The 24137-nt window shown below is 36.5% G+C and overlaps 3 protein-coding genes across 3 annotated transcripts; 1 reads left to right on the top strand and 2 right to left on the bottom strand.

Annotated features, from left to right (window-relative positions):
* Window positions 1-12626: 12626 nt before the first annotated feature.
* On the top strand, window positions 12627-14813 carry CBG18111 (the record flags this gene model as incomplete). The annotated part of the gene is made up of 7 exons (XM_002642108.1): window positions 12627-12707; window positions 12917-13040; window positions 13086-13220; window positions 13268-13575; window positions 13621-13953; window positions 14366-14481; window positions 14717-14813. 7 exons carry the CDS (start codon window positions 12627-12629, stop codon window positions 14811-14813), a joined length of 1194 nt encoding a protein of 397 aa, XP_002642154.1.
* An 854-nt stretch (window positions 14814-15667) lies between these two features.
* On the bottom strand, window positions 15668-21557 carry Cbr-glr-1 (the record flags this gene model as incomplete). Its single annotated transcript, XM_002642109.2, has 13 exons — window positions 15668-15754; window positions 16313-16417; window positions 16463-16794; window positions 16844-17033; window positions 17076-17274; window positions 18714-18877; window positions 18925-19629; window positions 19673-19767; window positions 19813-20092; window positions 20140-20396; window positions 20622-20941; window positions 21308-21404; window positions 21452-21557. 13 exons carry the CDS (start codon window positions 21555-21557, stop codon window positions 15668-15670), a joined length of 2937 nt encoding a protein of 978 aa, XP_002642155.2.
* A 1322-nt stretch (window positions 21558-22879) lies between these two features.
* Window positions 22880-23643, bottom strand: CBG25974 (the record flags this gene model as incomplete). Its single annotated transcript, XM_045243922.1, has 2 exons — window positions 22880-23341; window positions 23431-23643. The coding sequence occupies 2 exons, from the start codon at window positions 23641-23643 to the stop codon at window positions 22880-22882; spliced, it is 675 nt and encodes a 224-aa protein (XP_045100063.1).
* Window positions 23644-24137: the final 494 nt, after the last annotated feature.

Below are 24137 nucleotides of genomic sequence, written 5' to 3'. Positions count from 1 at the left end.
CAGTTTATTCACTCAAAGTTGTGTGCAAAGCTACAGTAATCCATGACGTGCGAAATTTTCTTTTTTATCTATTTTCTTTTTGGTTTTGTACATAGAAACATAGTGATCTATATTATTTGATTTGAGGAGATCCAACCCTAGATCATACTAAATTTACAAGTACTCACATTTTAAGAGGGATCGTCAATATAAAAAAAAAGGCTGACCTACTGCCAGTGATCTTAAAGTTAGAACGTTTTATTGGAAATTTTCGGATCACTTTCTTCTATTCTGTATTCTTAAAAATGTTTAAGAAACACTAATTTTCTATTATACCGGTACGAACGATTGGAACTGTCGAAGAGAAACACCGGTAGCCGTGGCGGAAAGTCCCACAACGACAAATACCGTAACCTTAAATTTGTATTTTCAGGATTTATTTTCTAGATTTTCATGCGTTTTCAGTCAACTCTTCCAGAAAAACAACAGAAAAACTTTTAAAAACAGTTAAAAAAAACGAGACAATAAATCCTGAGTTTTCGCTGTGGGACCTTCAGCCACGGCCGCCGGCGTTTCTCGTCCACAGCTTCGATTTTTTCGTTCCAGCATAATAGTATTACCGTAAATAAGACTATATTTCTGCAAAATACACTTGATTGTCTTTTTCTAGAAGAAGCCACACCCTGAATGTAGGTCATTTTAATCATAAGTAACCAAGGACATCATCTTGTGACCCTCTTCTCTGACCTTTACTGTAAATGAGACGGTAAATGCTTTTTTCTAGAAAAAGTAGAAGACGTGTCGAAGAACATTGGGAAAAGAAGAATGAGGAAACTTATTCTTCTTTTTCTTCGTCTTCTGATATAAACACAGACCACTTGAAGTGTAATACTGTACCGGCTACTTAGTTCTCTTCTTTGTGTTCTGATTTTTTTTTGGCTGTCATTTTTTATTTCGGTGAAGCATTCTTCTTTTTCTTGACCTCTTCTATCCACTGTCATCATTCTTCTTCTCACAATAGGATTATGGCTTTTCACAAGATTACTTCTATTTATTTTCTATAAAAAATACGTTGAAGCTTTCCACTTTCAGTTTTTTTTTCTCGAATTGCATAGTTACAGACAGATTATTTGTCTAAATATACACAAATATTACACCACCTCATCCATCATACATAATTAGAAAGACAAGGCATTCAGAGGGGACCGGTGTCGTGTATATATTTATTTGTGTTGCGTTAGCGAAATTCTAGATTATGTGATTCTAGTCGAGATTGTGAGAAATAAGAGAAATTGCGATGAAATTAGTCATGTTGAGGAGTGAGAAAAAAGACAGCTGCTTCTAGTGACCTTTCTCTCTTTTGATTTTTTTTATTACAGTTTTGATTTTTCTAACTACCATACTTCTTTCAATAAAGTGAACTCAAAATCGTTGACTTTGAGCTCAATCCTCTCGTTTTCTGTGAAAGTTATCAAATTTTGTCGACTAACCAAGTTGGTGATATTGTGATAGACAATTTATCAATTACCAAATGTCCGATGTCTTTCACGGGAATCGAGATAATTGAGCTCAAAATTGACAATAATATCAACTCGGGTCGCCATTGCTCTGCTAACTTCCGCTAGCGGCCCATTCGCTCATCAATACGATTCCAGATACTTTCCGCTCAAAATCTACAAAAATTTTAACATTTTTTCATGATTTCCATTAATCGAGCGTTATCAAAAATCTTTGAAAAATCTTATGCTCCCGAAAGAGGACTTTTTTGAAACTTTCCTCAAAAAATACCAATAATTAACGTACTCCCTGAGTGCCTAATTTAAAATTAGTTCCCAATCTTAAACCGTATGATGTTCTCCAGTAGCCCCGATTTCGAACTAATTTTTTTTGCAAAAATGACAATTCAAACAAAGGTGCTATAAGGAATTTGAGGTTGTTTGTGTTATTTATCATCTTCAGACCCCCACCAGATATACCGTGAAACATGTAACAAGAAGGCCCTTAACTTTTAACTTTGAGCGAGTTCATCTCGCTTCCTGACAAAGATATAAAAAAGTTGTCAACTAATAAATTGTTTATCATATCATCACCAATATTTTATCAGTTATCACAACTGTGATATTTTTCACAGGAATCGAGATGAATGAGCTCAAAATTGACGATTTGGGTGGGCTTGGGTTACTTATCATCTTCAAATTCCTAGATGATATAGTTTAAGTTTTTCGACCTACAGAGCCAAACAACTTATTCATTAAAAAAGTTGCTGGGATAGAATTTCAGAGCATTTTTTCTCTGAAGACGTGGGCTCTAGAAAATCGCATCATCTCCGGTAACTTCTTTGTTCAAAGTTCAAACCCTCTTGAGTTCTTAATACGAAATGTGTAATAATTTGCATAAACACACTCTCACTGGTCTTCTTCTACTGCTTTTATCTTCTTCTTCTTCTTCTTTCCGATCACTTATACTTTTACACTTGGCACGCAGACGTCCGATTATGCTTCTTCTACTTTGCCCTTTCGCCCCGCCTCCTAATTTTTTTGTTTTCTTGTCATTTTGAGAGTTGGTCACCAAAATTCGTAGTTGCACTGACAGTAGATGATGATGAAGTCAAGAAAAAGAACCTGTTCCCAATTACAAAATTCCAGAGGTGTTGGTCAATTTGACCTTCTTCTAGACCACCAACACATTCCAGCGCGGGCTTCAACAAAGAAAATGAAGAAAGAGAAAGAGACCAGAAAACCATTTTTTGAGTAAAAAATTGAATTCAAAATTCTTCTTTTTGCGAAAGAATAGGAATCGGAATACCCTATTCTTTTTGACGATTCCTTTTGAATTTTGATTTCTAAGAAGAATTTTTGATGATGTGTTTCGTGTATTCAGTACAACCTCGTCGAGTACCGGTTTTTTTTGACAAGCTTTTGGAATTTTTAGTTTTTGAAAAAAAAATGGGCGGAGCTTCTTCGGGTGTGTGATGGTTATGACATGAGCGAGGAATAATTATTTTCAGTTTTACGTTTTCTTGTATTTCAAAGAATGTTCAAAACATTCAGAGAAGTAGCTTGTAATATTTGTAGGTCCAGGTTACTGTACTTCCCAATTTATGAAATGCGGTGAGCAATGGTTTTGCAAGGTGTGTTGAATATCTCACTTTTATAGAAAGGAACGAAGTTTAAGTTTGGAGTCTTGAAGTTCTAGCTCGTTTGACACATAATATTGAAACTAGTTCGAAAGGCATACCGTCTAATAGAAGAGCCCCCGCACTGTCAAGTTTGAGCTTTAATATCCCGATTTCTGTGACAGATATCAAAAGTGTGTCAACTGAAAAAATGATAGCGACATTACGATAAACAATTTCTTCGTTGACAACTTTTTGATAACCTTGACAGGAATCGAGATAATTGAGCTCAGAGTGGATAGTTCTGGAAACCAACCTTTCTGTCAGTTTTTTTCTTTCTGATCATACCCAACATTCCCAAATTTTCTTATTCGAAATTTGTGATCTTACCTTCTCTCCTCCATATTGTGTTCCAAGTCCACACCCATATAATCTCATCTCATTATTATTATTTTCCCGTTCCTTTTTGCCTGTCATAAGTCGTTCATCTATGCTTATGGCACCTGTTGCGCCACCCTCTCATGTCAAAAAAAAAGAGATTGAGAGTGTCAAAATCCCACTGGTTTTTTATAACCAACACCACCACCAACATCTTATTCTTCTTCTTTTCCGTCTCGCGCCACAAAAAGTATCATAAAGTTGCCCTCGTTAAAAGAACGAGTGTCTTCTTCGGCGGTTCCCGCGCGGAAGCTAACACTTTCTCTCTCTCCGCTTCTCCCATATGATGCCATTCTCGCGGTTGCGATTGAAGAAATCATTTTATAATTGGATCATCTGGGAGAGAGAGAGAGAGAGGAACGTTTTCTTTTCGACCGGAAAAAATTGGAATATGGTATATTGGCCTTGAGTTGATGCTAATATTAAAGCAAAAAAGTGTTCAATTAGCAATAAAAAGAGAGTTTGTCTTAATTAGTGTAACTAACTGGAAACAAGTGGTTCTAATAAGGTCAAATGGTAACATTTTTGGTAGGCTTTGTAGGTAGTGGCCTTTTTTGTATAGGGTAGTGGCCTTTTTTGTAAGCTTTCAAATTTTGAGAAAGGAGTTCTTTTGTTTCAAGCCCTTAGAATTTTGGTACAAGAATATTAAGATTTTCGAAATTGTCCTTGTCAAAAATGAATATACAGAGTGCGGCAAAAGTATGGTAACACAAGTTTTGCGCAAGCTGATTCCTGAAATTTTGAAACTAAACCGAATCTGGTTTGTTATTGTTAAGCCTGTAATAAAGGGGCCCCACACTGTCGAGTTAGAGTTTCTCAGTTGAAACTCTTTTGATAATTTTAGTGACCCTAAAATCCACTGATCCACTGACTATGAACCCAAGGTTCGAATTTTCAAAAATCTGGCGACACGACCCGTTCTCAGATTCTCGAAACATCTGTAAGGTCCACTAGCATTTCCAGTTCCCTCTCCATCCTCACCATTACAGTATTCTTCTGAAACCAAGTCGAATTCCTTTCCAGTCAACTAATTTTCTCCTCATCACATTTGTAACAAAATCATCTCTCGAATCGGTTTTGATTTCACCCTTTCTGAAAACATCCGGTGGCCAAGTATGTGTACGACAAGTACATGTATGTATATCCAGTTGAGAAAAAAATGACTTCTAGAGAAAGTAGAAACACTTTTTGCAACAATTAGCATAATTCTTGGTACTATGCTGTCAACATCACGCGTGTCATAATACAGACAAGTGAGAGTAGTTTCCCGTTCCAATTAATACGTCCCGCATCCAAAACGATACCAATGGCATATAGGAAGCATCAAGTCACTCGACGATCAGACGAAAACAGAGAGAGAGAGAGAGAGAGAGAGAGAGAGAGAGAGAGAGAGAGAGAGAGAGAGAGAGAGAGAGAGGGTTTCCTTCTGTATACAGTGTAAATTTGCCCCCTGTTGGCATCATCATCATCATCATCATCACATACAGACACTCCATAAAGGCTAAGGTTAGGCTTCCTGTCCTTCTATCTCGTCAATAAAATCCCCCTCATTTGCCTTCAAATCTCTTTTTGTCAGTCTTGTCCTATTTTTATTTCCCGAACTCTTGACTCAACCATTGTCCTTCAACTTTCATTCTTTTTCAAATCTTCTTATTTTTAGAGCTTGCGATCTGGAAACTTCTGCACCAACTCGGTGTCTACGTGCTGCTTTGTTTATTTGAACAATATGTTCCAGTTTTGTGTATCCTCGATCTTTGATGACTGAAACTACTACTTTTTCTACTGTTTCTTGTTTTGTTTTGATAGGAGAAGGGGACTTTTTGGTTAATATAGACAAGACACTTTGAAATTTGTTTCGTATGTTTTTAGAAATGGTACCCCTCGCCTTATCAAGATTGAAGGTAGCTAGTCGGTGAATAAGAACAACTGATCTGTTCCAATACGGTTTAGTAGAGAGATCAGTGATTTTTTAGATTAGGCAGTTTCAAGATTTGATACTTTATACTTCATGATCAGGTTACGGTAATAATCATACTCGAAAAATCAGGGCCCGTTCTGATATGAGAATTTGTCATCTGGCATGTAAAAAATCCTAAAATCCCTAAAATTCGCAAAATGCGTATACCGTAAGACCATTATTAGAAGGGGCCTAATTAAGAAAACCTTAAGCCGATTCATCTTTTTAAACTTTAAGCCAATTTATCTCGGTTCTTGTCAAAGATATGAAAAAGTTGTCAACTAATAATTTGTATATCATAATCTCACAAATATTTTATCAGTTGACACATTTTCGATATCTTGCACAAAAATCGAGTTAATTGAGCTCAAAGTAGACAGTATGGGGGCCCTTCTATTACAAGTTCCATGGAATTTTTGTCGTTTTGTATCGGAATCCATTGGTTTGCTCTATGTCAGACCATGTGTGCCTTTATTTTCTGAAATAAGTTTTTTTTTCCAAATCTAAAATTTCTAATTTTTTTCCCAAAATTGTGTTCTGATTACTTATTTGAATCGACCTACTAAGCACGGATTGTCCCCGTGTCTTCTCCCTTCTCCACACTCACTTTGTAACGCATTAATCTGATTTTATTTCCTTTTCTGATTATCTCATGGTTCTTTATCTTCTCTCTCCCATTCTCCTGTTTTACTTTTCCTTACTTTCTCTCTCTCCTAGAACTGCCGTTCATTTCCTCACAAATACCATCAAATGCAAACATCTTTTCATAAATCTTCCATTCTTTTACTTTCTTCTGAAGACATGCGTGTCCGTTTTTTAATGTGTGTCATTTCTTTCCCTGTACCCTATACTTTCTCATTCATTAGTAATAGTGCAAATATGTTTTCTGAATTCTCTTTCTCATATTTTCTTCCTGCTAGAAGGGTTCCTTCCTTTGGAAATAAGTCCTGAGTCATCTATTAGAAATTAACGGTATTTTTCTGTTCCGGGGACGTACATAGACAAAAGAAAACAAAAAGTTGGTTCAAACGGACGTTACTGATAAGGACATTCTTATAAAAACTACTTCTTGACCAAAGTGCCTCGTGCAAAAATGTTTATCAACCATCTGTTTCCTGTTATCTCCTATTTTTTTGTCCGCAAAAAATTATGCGCGTTCTCTCTTTTCATTTTTCTTTTAAATCAACCGTTACGCAATATAGACAGAGAATGAATTGCGCAACGTCTTCGATTCATTCGGTTTCCTGGTTCTTTTCTAGAAGATAGAGAGAGAGAGAGAGAGAGAGAGAGAGAGAGAGAGAGAGAGAGAGAGAGATAGAGAGAAAAAGAGACAATTGGCATTCGGGGTGTCTTCTCTATCTATCTGCGCAGATGAACCTTCTTTTCTCCCTCTTCATCTCTCACTCTTAAGCTTTTTTCTTGTAATCGATCCGATCAGTTTAAGCTCCCTATTTTTAAGCTCTTCCTTTCTCTTTTTGGATTTGTTATATTGCCTTCTAGACCATATTTTAGATTTTTAGATAGCTGAGAATGCCATTCGTCTTTCTTTATCATGTCAACCTTTTGAAATAAGATAAGGCAGTCTGAATTTCAGACAGATCTAGAATATGATTCCTCAAAAAGTTTATTAGATCCTAAAAATTTTGGATCTTACTAAAGTTCCATTCCAAAACTACAAGAGGTACAAAATGACGAGCCCTACCTATTGTTTCCGTTCTTTTCTAGATTTTTATTTTTCTTTTCCAATATTTTCTATAACAAAAAGGAAAACGAAGAAGAAGAAGGACACATACACATACAGAGATGGATTGCAAAAACCGCAAAAACTGTTTATCTGACTATCGCTCTCACTCAAAAACTATCCTCGTCTAATCGTCTCTTTCTCTTTCATTTCCTCTGCTATATCTTTCATATATCGTTTTGACAACGATTTTTTAGAGAAAGAAGATGAATGGATTAGACAGGAGACGTCTTCTGTTAAGAGTTCCTTCCTTGAAGGTTATTAGGTTACTGGGTAACTTCCTCTTTCTCTTCCTCGTTATTCGGTTACTGTAGTTCTGAATTCAAGGATACCATATCTTTTCTTCCTCTTCCTCATCTCTTTTTTCCCTTTCTATCCAATCTTTTGATTTCTTCTGTTAGGGGTCAAATCTCAACTTTCTTCCATTTAATTGTATCATTCTCTGACCATTACTCATTGCCAAAACATCTGTCTAATTTTAATTTTCCTCCTCTTCTTGCCCCTCTTTGACCTCTTCTTGGGAATTCTCAGGAGAGACTCTGAGGCGACAAAAATTTCTCGAATTCCCTCCTAATGAATGATGTGGTCGTTTGCGAGACGACAGACCGTTTTTGGGCAGGAGTCGTCGCTTCAGTTTCGAACGAAAATCAGCAGCGATGATCAGAAATCATCCACACCTTTATTCGGAGAAAACCTTTTGTTTTTTTTCGAAAAATAATGATGGGTTGATTCGAATCAGACCTAGATTAAAGTTCTTGGTGACACGAATTAAAGATGTTTTTAGTTTCTTCGCTAACTTTTGGGCATCAGAGCTTGAGTGGACCATTGAAGGGCAAATTTCTGCTTCTGAATTTGTAATGTTTTGAGTTTCTGAACTCTTTGAAATTCCTAGAAGCTTCAGAACTTCCGATTTTTTCTTTATCCGGAGTTTTCAAAATTTCGATTTTCTGAAATTTTCGATTTATTACTATTATTTTTATGGATTTTTCGAATTTCTGATTTTTCTGAAATTTTCGAATTTTTGAATTTTTGAGTTTCTAACCTCGTGGTATTACTAGAATCTTGTGAACAATCGAGTTCTTTATTTTTCTGATGTTTTCGAATTTTTGAATTTTCAGAAACGGCTAAATTTTCGATTTTTATTTTCTAATTTTTGGAAATTTCTAAATTTCTGAATTTCCAAAATATCTTTTTTTTATCAAAGAAACTTGAGATGTCGAAATCAATTCTTTATTTTGGAATTTTAGGTTTCGTTGGAAATCTACTTCAAAATTGTCTTTATCTCTAACCGGTCAAAAAATATACAATTTATGTCTATAATTTCTTGAAATACATTGACCAAACTAAAGTTTATCCTTGAGTTCTGATCGTTCAAAACTGACCTCTTTTCCTCATTTCTGGAAATTAAATTCCAAACGTTTCTTGCAAAACGGTACTCAAGAAAAAAGAGTGGAGAACATACAAATAATAATGTGACCTTCTCTTGTAGTTGCTTTTTTTTCGAGGAAGTAGTACCGTACCAGTTTTCTTACCTTTTTCGTCATACTGTTATTCTCCTATTTTGACCATTAATTCGATTTAATCCTTCGAACCAATTTGCTTTACCAGCACTTTTTCAAACTCATACAAATCTGCAAGCGAGCAACAAACAGCCGGTGTCTGTTTGACCCAAAGTTTTTGTCAGCCTCCTCTTTTTTCTTTTCGCTACTTCCCCTCAAATAAATAAGTTCACAGAAATTCGTAAGCGCAAAGATTATGGGTCACCTACACACCTCCTACGCTGGCAAACTTGGGAAAAATTCTGGAGATGTTTTTGGGGATATTTCTAGTTTCGGGAGAAGGATCAGATAACTGTGTAGTCTCTCAACTTCTGTGTTTGTTTACCGTTCTTGACGGTATTAACAGCCACCAATTGATAGCTGACGTCTTCAAAATGTCTTCTGATAAAATGACACCCTTGTCGATGCTGTTGTCTTCTCTTTCGACGATTCCTTACTTCCTTTTTCATCGTTCCCTCCATCGAGAAATCGGAGGGTTTCTTCTATATCGAAACCGTCGAATTCCGTTGACGTTTTTCCGACCTTGACTTGATCTAGCAATCTGAATCGTCGGTTGGCGAAGAGCGACGACGTCGGCTGACCGATCGACAGCGATAAGAATCGAGGAATGAGCTAGAAATTTTCGAAATCACATTCCATTTTTTCGTTTCTCTCGATATGTTTTGTCATGTGTATGAGACGTTTTTTAGACGAGGTGGAACCGTTAGATACTTCCTGATTCAATTTTCAGATAAAACCGGAGAGGAAAAAGGAAGAAGAGGGGGGAAGTTGAGGTATAAAAGTACAAAGAGCGATAAGTTTTGTTTTTTGGGGGCAGCTGATTTGAGGGAAAGATAGGCGATGGATGTTTTTGTCCTTTCTAACTGAAAGTTACTGTAGTTTTGTGAAAGTTGGAGGACGTAATTTTGTTGTTTTTGGCATTCCTACCGCGAAAAGAAGTGCTTGCGAAGTTCAGACACAGTGTTGTTGCCTGAAATATTTCTATTAGAATGTTGATTCCATTCATCCAGTGATCCTAAAATTAAAGATACCGTATTCCCTCTAATAGAAGCCCACCTGCTCCGTCAACTTTGAGCTCAATTAGCTCGATTCTTGTAAAAGATATGAAAATTTTGTCAATTAAAAACTTATTTATCATATTGTTACCAATGTTTTCTTATTATTATCTCAAGGTTTATCTCAATGTTAACTCATTTTTAATATCTTCTACAGGAAATGAGATAAATTAGCTCAAAGGCCCTTCTATTACAGGTTTTAAGATATACTGAAAGTGAGGAGGAAAGCGGAAAGCTTTAGAGAATGCTTCTGATAAAGTCTGGAATAAATTGAATATTTATTCAGAGCTATATTTAGAGCATTTTCCAGAAGCCCCGTTTTCTTTGTGTTCTCTCAAAAAAATTCGAGTCCTGCACCACTTTTATAGCTTTTTGAATGGGTTCAGGAAATTCAATCCAATTTATCTTATTTCCTGTAAAAGATACCAAAAAGTTCGTAACGCCACATTTGGTTAGTTGACTACTTTTTGATATCTTTTACATAAACTGAGATAAATTGGCTCCAAGTTGGAAATTATGGAGTCATTCTATTAGAGTGTTTACGGTATTTCGAGAGCTAACTTTTTTCCCTCATTGACATCTGGGTGGTATTGGTGTTTAGATCTGAAAAGAAGAAGAAGAGGTGGAACCGAATTTTGACAGAGAAGATAAGTACAACCAACTAGATTTGTCAACCAGATAGAAACAGTTCGTCCCCTCCCGTTAAGACAAGTCCTCTGCTTCCTTTTCATCTGCCTATCTCGCCCCCTCAAAAACTGTTTCTTTTTATCTCACATATTCAGCTAACAAAGGTAAAAATGTACTCGTACCTTTTTAAATTTTGTATCATTTTGTTCTTGATCTCTCCATTCCCCAATGTTTATTCCTTGCTCTCTTGTTTACCTATCCCCAATTTTTTAGGTAGGAGTCAGGGAACGATCGAAATGTAGTGTGATTTCCAGCCCGTTGCTACCAATTCCCACGTATTCAGATTGATTGAAGTGCCTAGTTCCCCTTTTCAATTATGCTTGTATTGCATTTACAAGTTTTCGTCTCTTGTATGAAATATCAAAACAAAAGATAGATACTTCAAGAAGTCTTCTTCTTCTATTTTTCCTTCTTTTTCTTTTTTCTTGACAACCATCACCACCACTATCGTCACTGATATAGTAGTATTAGCTTGACCTTTTTCTATTACAGCATCATCTCTTTTTTTTCGATTTTCTCCTCCCTTCGTCTCTCGCCTTTTCTCAATTCTCTTTTGAACTTTCCCTTTTCGATGGGCCCCCATTTCTCGCCCGTTTTGGTTTCGGTTTCCTTCTTCTCTGTTTGTTTCTCGGTGTCCTTTTCTCTCTAATCAGTAATTTGGGAAACCAATTAATTGCCAATGTAAACATGTGTTTAATCGTCTTTTGGATGAGAAATCGAGAGAAGTAAGAGGAGTACAAAAATATGGAAAGAGGTTAATTGAGGGCGGTTGTACTAAACAATTTAGCATTTTTTTTGGGAAAAAAATTTTTTTGGGAAATATAGGGTAACTGTAGAACTTCTTAGCTTATAGCTTATTGAAAAAAAACTGAAGCTTTCGGAGAACGCATTTGAGGCTAAGAGTTCCTAAAAGAGCCTTAAAGGGGGGCTGCGTTGTCGGACTAGGTTTCTACCAGGAACTGAAACTCTCGTTCCTCTTCCAACGAGTTAAATTTAAGCAAATTTTTTGCTTTCAAAGCCTCTTTTCGATTTTTTTTCGCAATAGAATTTCATAACTTTAGGAACATGTTAATGCAAAAATATTGCAGTAACTTTTTGGCTGTAGTGCCTCTTTGAAATGTCAAATTCAGTCATTTTTCATTACTCAAGGAAAGTGAATCTGGAAATTTCTATATTTCTAAACATGACCGATAACTCATAAAATATCAGAAGTTCTCAAAAAAACCTTGGCTCTTTTTTCTAATCTTTCCTTCGACTATTAACAGATCAGATATAGCTCCTTCCAATCAAACTTTTTCACATCCTATATTTCAAAAACTTGTCACTTTTTGTAGTGCCTCTTCTCCACTCTCCAATTTTTCACCCCATCAATCTAAATATTTGCAAATTATATCTCGCTTTCGAAAGTTTGTTACTTGCAAACTACTTCCCTCCTCCCTACCTAAATTTCTACAAATATAACTGAACTTTTCCGGTTTTTTGCCCGCCTGCCAACCTATTTTCATCACCCCCTCTTTCTGATCAATATTTGCTCAATAACTTTCTTTATTTCCAGTCTTTTTTATTCGTATTCTTCTTCTATTTCTATTCAATTCTCATTTGATTCAGAATTCTGAAAATGTACCTAACCCCTATATTTTGCAATAGTATGTTTACTCATTCGAAACTGTTTTTGTTGACTTTTGTCACCTATTTTCTTTTTCCGCTTTTCCTTTTGTGATAACAAAGAAAAACATCATCATCCCCTCCGAAGAAAAATAGACAAAAACTACCTTGAAAATAAGCATAGTACTGAAAAAAAAGAAAAACAAGTAAATAAATAAACTTCTCAATATATTTCAAAACGACACGGAGCCACCACCACCATCACTCTAGGCTCCGCCCCCATTTATTTACTCTGACCACCACCCGCCTCTCGATTGATCCCCCAACCCACGGTTTTATTATATAAATTGCTCGAATTCTTGACTTCAATAAGACTCTATCTGTCTCCTCAATTTGTCTTTGATCTATATTCGCTAACTAAGCTGCTCTGATATTTCAGACGAACCAATAATCGAAACGAACCGAACCCGAAAATCAGAAGAATCAGAAGATGTTGTGGTTCGGTGGAAATCCGAGTCCGTCTGACTATCCAAATGCAGCTATTCCTAATTTTAATATGCACGCATTTGTGGTAAGATTTTTTATAAAATGGTTTCAATGTTTTTGGGTTTATTTTCTTTGTCTCATTTCGAGCCAATTTGCATAGGAGCCAAGATCAATGAGCTCGTCTTGACTATGTGGGGGCCATCCCATTAAGGTAATGACCAAAAATATCCAGAAGAGTCTCTCTACCTCAAATATATTTTTTAATACTTTCAATATTCTATAAATATTTTCCAGATATTCTCGGTATTTCTAATCCCGTTCATCGCTTATCTCCTAATCCTACCCGGAGTACGACGGAAGCGAGTCATCACAACAGTCACTTATGTGCTTATGCTAGTTGTAGGTGCCTCTTTAATAGGTAAATCATCTCCCAATTTTCAGTCTGACCCAATTTTTTTTTCAGCATCTCTGATTCTTCCATGTTGGGCGTCGGGTAATCAAATGATCTACACCCAGTTTCGCGGTCACTCAAACGAGCGGATATTGGCCAAAATTGGGGTGGAAATCGGGTTGCAGAAAGTGAATGTCACACTTAAATGTGAGTTTTAAAAACTAAAATTTTTAAACGTATTCTCGAGGTTTCAGTCGAGAGGTTACTCTCTTCAAGTGATGTTCTTCCTGGAAGCGACATGACAGAATTGTACTACAACGAGGGATTTGATATTTCTGGAATCTCCTCAATGGCGGAAGCACTTCATCATGGGCTGGAAAATGGTTTACCGTATCCAATGCTCAGTGTTCTTGAATATTTCTCATTGAATCAAGATGCTTTTGATTGGGGGAGACATTACCGAGTAGCTGGACACTACACGAATGCAGCTGTTTGGTTTGCATTTGCTTGTTGGTGTCTTTCTGTGGTGCTTCTTTTCTTGTTGCCACATAATGCTTATAAGGTAAGACTTCATTCACAAAACTGACTTTTCTAACTCCAATTTCAGTCGATTCTTGCCACCGGAATCTCTTGTCTTATTGCTTGTCTTGTCTACTTGCTTTTATCTCCATGCGAACTTCGGATAGCATTCACAGGAGAGAACTTTGAGAGAGTCGACCTGACAGCGACGTTCTCATTCTGTTTCTATCTTATCTTTGCCATGGGTATTTTGTGTGTTCTCTGCGGTCTCGGGCTCGGTGTTTGTGAGCATTGGCGCATCTACACATTGTCCACTTTCCTCGATGCCAGTCTAGACGAGCATGTTGGTCCTAAATGGAAAAAGCTGCCGACTGGAGGACCAAGTTTGCAGGGAGTTCAGATTGGAACATACAGAACTAATGTGAGTTTTGAGTTTTCTATTGGAAAAGAAAATTATCATTAATTTATTTGGTTCCGAAATTCCGAAATTTGCAAGGAGTGCCAGTTTACAAGGTGGCGCACAATTACCCGGACTGATAAAAACGGTTATAACTTTAGAAACAAGTATCTTGGAAGCACAAAAGCAGGTTGAAATAAAATTTTACGTTGAATTCAAAGCTATTGAAATTTTCAAAGCGATTCCTCGACTAGGTTTTGTTAAGATCATGACTCCAAGTTGATCAAATAATTGGAAATTCGGCCAGTTTACTGATGAATTATTTGAATTTTCGCATTCGAAATTTAAGCCCAGTACAACGCTTCACTCAAACGTTATGGTAGTATAACCTTTAGTACATGTAATTTCTGTATTTTTTTCATAATTCCTTTTTCAGACAACCAATAGCAGTCGCGACAAAAGCAGTTTGACAAGTGACAAAACAGCTGGATCCAGCGGTTTTCAGTCAAGAACGAGTACATGTCAATCGAGTGCGAGCTCCGCATCATTAAGGTAAGACTTTCTTTTTTTAAGCAAAAATATTAAAAAGCGAATTATGAAGATGGCCTGAATCTCGTTCAACCACGCCTGGTTTCTCATCAGTCTGTCTGGATACCGATGTTTTGACGTAATTAACTTCATAAATTGGGTATTCCTTGGTATAGGTCCTGGAAAAAGGTCTAAAACTCTCCCATTCTAAAAATAACCATTTTTAAGCTCCAACCCATCCTAATTATGACTGTTTCAGGAGTCAAACATCGATCGAAACGGTTCATGATGAAGCAGAACTAGATAAGGCACATGTCCACTTTTTACAAGATCCATGCTCTTCATCATCATTATAATCCCCTCTCGAATTTAGTTTTTTTTTTTCAGAACCCTCTTTTTTATCTTTTTTCTAGGTGTAATATTTTCTCTTCTCTTCCTCTTTTGCTCTCTATTCATCCATCCGTGACATTCAAAACTTCAACTCATCGATATCGATTTTCCCCTGATCCATACGGGGATAGATTCAGATTAAATTTGTGTGTATATCTACGTGTATACATACACCCTTCTTCTCTCTTGTTCCTCTTATCCCGGTGACCTAAATTTTCAGCTTTTCCCACTTTTCCTGTCTGCTCCTCATAACATTTTGTGTGTATGTAAATTTTCACTCTTTCCTGCCCCCATTTCAATTTTCAGAGTTTTACTATCTTCTACTGGTAACCGCATTTTTCCTCTCTCTCTCTCTCTTCAATCATTTTTCTTTTGCTTTTTCTTCCCAAAATGTTTTTCCTGTGTTTTCCCTTGTGAGTCACTTTTAAAACGGGTCATTTCAGGAATTCGTTTCCTTTTTTCTCTCTTGGATTCCCCAAAAAATCGCCATGCCCAGAAGACTTTTTCATTTCATCTTTTTTGTCTGTCTCCGAGCTGTATTATGATTGATGCATTTGGGTTTTCTTGCTACGGGTTACCCAACTCTCTGACCTAGTTTTGTCTCTGTCTTTTTGTGATTCTTCTTTCCTTGTTTTTCAATAAACTGGAATTCTTAAAGAATTTTTGAAAAATAGCACGTTTCATAACCAAAACCATGGTTGATGAGTAAACCTCGTTATCAGTAGAAGTACTTTATTTTAAGGCAAAGAAAGAAAAACAGAAAACAGGAAGTAGAGAAATTCCATTAAATTGCACGATTTCTCTGAGAATCACAATTGGGTCAAACTGCTGTATTGTATAGTGTACTGGCAGGACGATCCACATTATTGAAGGCCTCTTTTTCATTAGCTGGAAGAAATGCGGCTACCTGGAAAATTTGAGAAAATTATAATGGGGAGAAAATCCAAACCTTTGTTTCATTTTGTATCAGAGGGGCTCATCTAATTGAAGAGCCCCTCGGCTATCATAGAACCTGTTTTAGAAGAGCCCCAACACTTTCAGGTTTGAGCTCATTTTTCTTGGTTCCTATACAAGATATCAAAAATGTGATAAAATGTATTTAATATTACGATAAAAAATTTATCTGTGGACAACTTTTTGATATATCTGACAGAAACCGGGATGAATTGGCTCAAAGTTAAACGTTAGAGAGCCCTTCTATTACAGGTTTTACGGTGAATTACTGATAGATCGATTTATGCTAGAAAAAACAAAAATTCACCGAAAAACAAAAATTCACCGAAAAACAATGTCCCTTTAATAGAAGCTCCCTCCTCAGCGACCTTGTGAAAAATACAAGTACACCCTCTAATTGAAGTGCCCCTCTGATTAAAGCGCCCGCCTAGAGAACTCCACGAAATCAAATGGCCGGTACTACAGGTTTTACGGATTTAAAAAACTAAGAGAATTCGGAACTTAACGTTACCTGTTGCCTTCTGATGGCATTATGAGATTGAGATCCAGGTTGTGCCACTGCTCCTCCTTCTATCGACAACCTTAGTTGAGATGACAACGCACTTTTCAGATTTTTCTGAAATCATTCAAACCTCATTTCTCCGATTTTCCAAAAACCCACCGCGAAATTCGCAACCATTGAATTCGAGTTTGATTTTCTTGCTTCTATTCTACTCCTATAGAGAAACTCTCCAAGTGCAGCCAACATTGAAATAACCATTCCTCCCATCAGAATATAAAATATACCAGCCACTTTCGAAAGATTCAAACTGGCTGATGACCCGTCTACAGTCAGTGCCGCATCACATTGACCTCTATCGTACCACCATTTGTTCTCCAGTTTTTTGAGTTCTCCTCTTTCTTGAAGAGCCAAAATTGCTAGATTAATGTGATCCTTCCAATCGGAACCAAACGGAGTAGCGATTCCATATCCAATACTATTCAGGTTTGCTCCTAGAAACATATTGTATTTTATTTACTTCGAACTGTAGGTTTTACATACCAACTTTCATAGTATCACACGGCTTCCTCGTGTTCTCATATTCATTTGCAGTTGCTTCTAGGAGGAATGCGTACCTTCCTTTATGACTTCTAACTCTCTCAATTCCTTCTGCATAACTTGCAACAAAAACTGGAGGAACTTGAGACTCCATATATCTCCACATCCTTTGATAAATTTGAACAGAAGAGTACTGAAAAGGGGGATGATGTCATTTTATAGATCATTTAAAAACCTTGAAGAATGAAGCAGTGGATCCACCTCCTTGAATTCCGTATTTTATTTTTGTCTGTTTTGCAAGATCCTCTACACTTTCAATAGGAGCTTGCATTTTTTCAAGAGTTAGAAAAGCGGCAAGATTGGCAGTATAGGAAGATACAATAATCATAGTGAAGAACCACCAGGCCGAAGAAGCGATTCGTCCAGAAATGGACCTGGAAATTTTGAATTATTATCAGATGTTAAGACACATTCTCTGACAGAACCGAAAATAGTGCTGTAGAGAAAAATTCAAACTTGTTTTTTCTAGTTGATTTTTCACATATTGCATGTTTATAGATTTCTAAGGTAAATGAAATATAGTTTGTCCCGACTTGCCCCACCCCTGCAAAAATATGGTCGTGGGGTGTCTAAAAAAAATTTTTTTCGAAAGTGAAATAATGATTAGATCTTAACGTAAAACGTTTTTGGGCACTATTTTGAACATTTTTTGTGTTGGCACTATACTAATATTCTTCAGTCTTCCTGGGAAAAATTCAGTGTTTTGCAAAAAAGCTATTTTTTGTACCAAAAATGCCCGTCCTGAAAAAATTCCATTATTTTATGAAATTAAACATCAAATTTAAATTTTACGTCAAAAAATAAATTAAAAAATGTTTGTTTTTGTTCAAAGCAATTTTTGCCGTTTTTATGGTGCTCCAGAAAAGCATTAAGGCGATGAGATCGTATTCTGAAACTTTGCCAGAATACTACCCATCAAAAATAGTGTATCTAGAATAAATTTGAGCAAAATTGGAGAGGGTCGATTTTGGGCGAAATTTAGTTGCCATGTACTCCCCCACATAGTGAAACCTCATTTTTTGGCACATTTTGGCCGAAAACTTGCAGTTTACCCAGGATATTTAAACAAAAGCAAATATTTTCTAATGTATTTTTCTGACGTAAAATCTGAATTTGATGTTTATTATGTTAATTTGTTAATTTGTGTTTAATTGATGTTAATTTGTTGTTTATAAAATAATGGACATTTTTTCCAGGGTGGTCATTTTTTGGTCCAAAAAATAGCTTTTTTGCAAAAAACTGAATTTTTTCCCAGGAAGACGGAAGAATATTAGTATAGTGTCTAATACAAAAAATGTTCAAAATAGCAAGTCGGGACAAACTATATCTCATATACCTTAAAAGTCCATAAACATGCAATATGTGAAAAATCAACTAGAAAAAACAAGTTTGAATTTTTCTGTACAGTGGATAATAGGCCTGAAGTTGAGTTCTACAGAGAACGCGTCTTAAACATTTGAAGAATACTGTAAAACCTCTATTAGAAGTTTCCGTTTCATTAAAGGGCCCCATTAAAATGATATTTTCAAATTAAAAATTTCCATATGTTTTCAGTGAAAAAGATTCTGGAAATTCCACAATTCATAAAAATTTGTTGAAACACTTTTTTGCTCGTAAAACTTGCTCAATTCAGTTGAAATTGTAATATTTTCATGTGTTTTGAACAATAGTTCACCAAAAATTTCTGTTGAAAAACTCGAAAAAATGGTTGGAAATATAGCAGAGCCCCTGTAATTGAAGGGCCTTTCAGAAGTTTTTGGAATAATAGAATGACCGGCTCTTCTAATATAGGTTTTACGGTAATCATTTGTACCTGGGTAAGATATCAGTTCCTTGCTGCATGAATGCTGCTAATGTGAACCAAAGACAATTGTAGACTGAGAAATCATTGGAAATCGTAAATCCTCCTCTAGAAGTTTCTTCAACTCTCCATTCATACGGGGAAAAGCGAGATACCAAGAAGATCACAACGGATACCTGCAACAATTCAGAATTTGATTTCCTCTAAATTCTAGGAGCCTAACCCCAATGTAAGCAAATATGATGTACATCCAAATCTCAGTACTAAGCGGTTGCATGAATGAGAAAACAGAAAACTCTTGCTTGTCGGGTTTCTTAATCATAATCGAGATTCCAGTTGTCATGAATGGTTTAGAAAAATCAACGACTCGTTCTCTCTCCTGATTGATTGTCAATGAAGCAACGACAGCATGAGCATTTCCATTCAAAAGTTCGCCAATCATTCCGTCCCAACTTCCATCTGGTTGTTTGGAACCCGCCTGAAAACTCAAAAACATTTTAAATAGATTCCCACAATAGCCAACCTTGGTCCCTAATTTAATAACATAATTGAACCCTTCAATTTTGTCAGCCAACAGTTTCAACAAATCGATACAAAATCCTTCGAACTTGTTATTTCCCTGGCATTCGGTTAGATTTCCCATCTCTACGCATTCTCTTTTTATCATTACGAACGGAGCAACTAAATTTGTGAGTACAATCACTTGATTATCTTTATGATCACTTTGACTTTTTCGAGAATGTTGGGCAACGGTTCGATTCGAGAAAAATCCGACACCTTGGCGCCATGCTAACACTTCTTTTGAGTTGAATGTTGCCTTGGTGTTTGATACCAAATCCACAATAGAGACATCGAAATTCTTCCGGTTTCCAAATCGATCAAATTCGATATTTCCAGTTAGAGTTCCCTCTTTGGCACCTATTTTCATCTGAAAAACAGATCGTCTAAAACTAAATCAATTAAAAAACTACATTTCGAAATGCCACTCCGATTGTTTTTCCATGCTCGAATGATGAAAACGGGCGGTTCGGATGAGAACGATCAGATAGAGGATCACAGTAGATACCTGAATTGATTGTTTTATAATTTCAAACTCATATTTTCCAATCACCTGGAAATCCTCTATTGAAAAATCTCCGATGCCTAAATGTGCCATGGAACAAGGAGTCGTTGGCTTGCAAGCATTTCGCAAACCCATGCCACGTCACCAACATGGAGTCGTGTCCAACTGCAGCTTCAACACTAACATCATCTCCTCCACCCAAAGATGATGACGTCTTCAGATGTTTTTTCAGTGACCAATACTCTCTGCCATCTTTGTTTATTATATTGAATCCTGATATGTTGATGTTTCCGTTTTGGAACATTTCTTGATCGTATGGTAGGAAATCCTAAAATTATAATTTTATGAAAAATCAGTTTAATACTAAAATCTTACATAGTTGGCTAGCACATAATGATAGTTGGCCTGGTTAAATTGTGCTGATCTGATATTGATTAGAAGTTTTTTCAGTCGTTTCGGGGAAGCACAATCAATCAAAATACGATTCGTCTCGTTGTTTCTCATCATATTGAACTGCATTAGATAGGATTCAAATTGAGCTTCATCTGACGGAAGATCAAACATCGACGCCTTCACTGAAGTATTGGTCCGAGTTCTCAGATGACGCCAGAGGGATGGAAGATGGAGACTTGCTGGAAATAACAGAAAAGATCTCAGGTATTCTGAATTTCCAGAAATTCTGAATTTTAAGAAGACTAAATTTTTGATATCCTGAATTCCGGTAGTATTCTAACATCTCGAATTTTGTGGATTTTTTGATATCCGAAACTTTTGAGTTACTGGGTTTCTTAATTTTCTAATTTCTAATTTTCAAACTTTTGAATTTCAGGGTTTCTTAATTTTTAATTGTGATTTACCATGAAGTGGATCAATCATCACAAGAACCTCACTCCATCCTTTATGAACAATGAAATCTGCCAAAAGTTCACTGATCGGAGGACGGACAGAAACTTCAAATAGATTTCCAAATTGTTGTTGTTCGTCATTATTTGGAGCAGTCAATGAGATTAATGGCATTTCAAGAGCATCAGAAACTCCACGAATTCCCTCGATTCCTTTTCCGTCGACACTTGAGAGTAATGCCATTGCACCTTCTTTCAATTCATCACAAACGGCGTTCACCATATTCCAAGAGACGGCTGCTCCTTCTTCGACTACTCGGTGGTCAAATGCGAGTCTGGAATTTTTTAAATTATCTACTGACACCAGAAAGAATTTGGATTCTGAAGTTCACATAATTCTAACTGGCCGGGTTGGGCTTTTTTCCGATTTTCGTAATCCCAGATCTTTTAAAGCAAGTCAAATCCCTTTTTTCGGTTTTGATCGAATTTTTTGAAAGAATAGAAAAATTATAGCTGACAAACCAACGAACAAAAATTGGAGAAATGAAAATTGGAAAAAGAGTGATGGCTTAGAAGTTTGCTTGAAATTATAGGATTTCTTAAAACCGGGTCTACCGGCTTTAATGCAAGCCTTGAAAATCTATTCCTTTATTTTATGGAAATTCAAGTATGGAGGTTCACAGTTTTCTATTTTTACTCACTTGAATGGTACATCATCTCTGGAATTAATATGATCTGATGTGTATTCCATTGCTTTTAGTGCTACTCTCGAAACCTCCTCATTGTTTCCAAATGACTCTGAAACTTTCTCCATTGTAAAATTCTGAATTTGAAAACCCACTTACTTATTATAATATGACTTGGATAAGGATCAACTATAGTGAAATTGAGAACTGTGAGCAGAACAGTTGCCAGCATGCTCCACGAGCTTCTTCTGTCCGATGGAACCATTCTGAATGAATCAGAGGAACGACGTCTCCTTCTTTGCCGTCTTTTTCTTCCTTTTCTTTGAGCCAGAAATTTGATCCTCCTTCACTTCATTGTGTCAGTAAATTGGATGTGAAAATGTGTTTTTCGGATTAACACATGTCGGATAAAATGGAAAAGAAAATGTAGATAATGTAGAAGAAGGTCAAAAGAAAAAAGAAAAAGATGAAGACTTTTTCGGAAAAGTACGAAGTGACCGAAACGAAGAAAAATTGGACAAGGACCCCGTCCTGCTCTTCCGCAGCCAAGTGTGTAAAGAGAAGGATGGGAGAAAGGGAGCGGAGCACTCGCAAACCCCCCACTAAATTGCATTTCAGACTCACCTCCGACTATTGAAAGTGTGGAAGAAGAAGAGAAGCAGAGAAGAGATGGCCAATCAACGTCCTCCTCCAAAAAAGAAGAAGAGACTCTTCGACGGGGGAGGGCACATCTCCATTTTCTGGGACACGAAGGAACCTCTTTATGAAATAAAATGGAGTTTTCGAAAAATGGGTTATCGAAATTTACATTTCTTCGCCGACTCCGACTTTAATTTTTTTTTCGCGATAGGGAGATTCTGAATTCAAGTGGTCAACGTTTCGGTTTTTCGTGTTTTAGTCGTTATACCGAAGTCAGTATTCGGACATGAAAAAGATAAATTTCTCGAAATTCCGTTCACATAAGCCCCTCAAGGAGTTGAACTTGTGGACCCCACGATAGAGTTACTGCACCGCTACCGGCTGAGCTAAGATGGCGAAAGCTAACCATGAGATGGCCGAACGATGGGGTATATGAATGCGGCACGGCGAATAATATTGGAAATCGAGTTTTTCTGATTTATTGGTGCTTTTCTCGATACAGTGGAAAATCATCTTTTTTGGCAATAAAATATTCTGGATCAACAAATTTTCTTCCAAAATAAGTAGAGATTGTAGAGAATTTGAAAACGAATAGAATGAATGACCTGAAAAACTTCAAACTTGAACCAAAAATAAAGGCCCTGATAGATTTTCCAGAAAATCAACAGAATTTTACGACAAATTTTTTGATACTAAACGACGGATTACTGTAGATTTGTGGGAAAATTATTATTTTTAATTCAAAATTTTTGGAATTTTTATTTGGCGTGTTATTTTTGGCGTGTAATTTTTGGCTTGGATTGACGCTGAATGACCTAGAAGGGGGAAAATTGATGGAAAAAGTGATGCCTAGAGTCTCAAATCCATCACTATGCCGGTTCACGAACAAATTAATTTCTTTTAAACTTTTTGAATTTTGCTTTTTTTATCGATGCACGAGAAAAGCGATTAAAGATTTTCTTCATCTCCTGACCCAATGTGGAGGCTATTCTTGAGCCTATCAACGACTTCGTTCTTCTTTTGCTCCGCAGATTTTCTTGGCCGCTTCTTGATCTTTGCAGTATCGATACAAAGTTTACCAAAGAAATTGCAGAGCACATCAACACTCTGGGACTTTCTCCGTGGCGCTCTTGGCTTCCGAGGTACCTTTGTTTTCGCTGGAACAACTATCTTCGGTTTTCTGCCTCTTCTCGCTGGTGCAATTCGCAGTTTCGAGAACTTCTTCATCAATTGGTCAAAATTTGTGTTGACTGGTCTCTTACGAGCTTTTCGAATTTTCGTAGCTATCCCTGATCCAGTTTTCTTAGCCACTTCATAGCATCTTTTACGAGTTCTTCGAGGTTTTGTATCTGTCTGTGGTTCAGTTGAAGCAGTTTCCTTCTCCTTCTTTGGCTTCCTTGCACGGGATTTCTTTGTTTTCGAAAGGGACAGTTCAGAGAATTCAGCAATAAGCATTTCTACTTTAGTTCTTCTTTTCCGAGCTTTTTTAACTTTTTCACCATTGGTTGCAGGTCCCTCAGTGGCCGATTCTCCTGAAAATTGACAACTAGTCCTCCAATTTTTTCTTTGTCAAGAGCGGTGATCTTCTTTGGATTTCCATTCTCCGGGGCAAGATGCTCATGGATTCCATTGGATGCTTCAGTGGGGACTTCGAAGGCATCCTCTTTAACAGCAAAATGTCCCACATCCGGGGTTTCTTGACAGTTCGACATGTTGGTTTTCAAAGAATCTGAATAAAATTTTGAGAAGTAAAGATTAATATGCCGTAAAACCTGTATCAGAAGGGCGCCTAATTGAAATAGGCCCCTTGGAGATCCCACGAAAAATAGAAGGTCCGGCCTTTCTGATACAGGTTTTATGGTAATCAGTGAATTGCTATGAACCAAACTTGTTTACCTATTCTTGATCGACTGCTGGCGATTGATTTTTAGAAGGTTTGTTTTTTGAAATCTAAAAGCAGGGATTGATTGAACTAGAGAAAGAAAAACAAAGAGAAGATAATTGAATGTATATAAGGGAGATTAACTCTGAATTTCATCAAATCAACATCGAATCCACAATATTTTATTAAAGGGGGACTCCGACCAAAAATTTTTATTGCCTTAAAATGTTTCAAAAATATGTATTTTTTAATATTATTGCGAAAAATTTCAAAAAAAAACATCCTAAATCCCCGAAAAACGGCGTTGAAAAAATATAGGATTTG

Source organism: Caenorhabditis briggsae (assembly GCF_000004555.2).
Source record: "Caenorhabditis briggsae complete genome, chrIII, whole genome shotgun sequence".
Lineage (NCBI taxonomy): Eukaryota > Metazoa > Nematoda > Chromadorea > Rhabditida > Rhabditidae > Caenorhabditis > Caenorhabditis briggsae.
The sequence above is the reverse complement of the archived record's forward strand: the minus strand, read 5'-3'. Positions and strand labels throughout refer to the sequence as shown.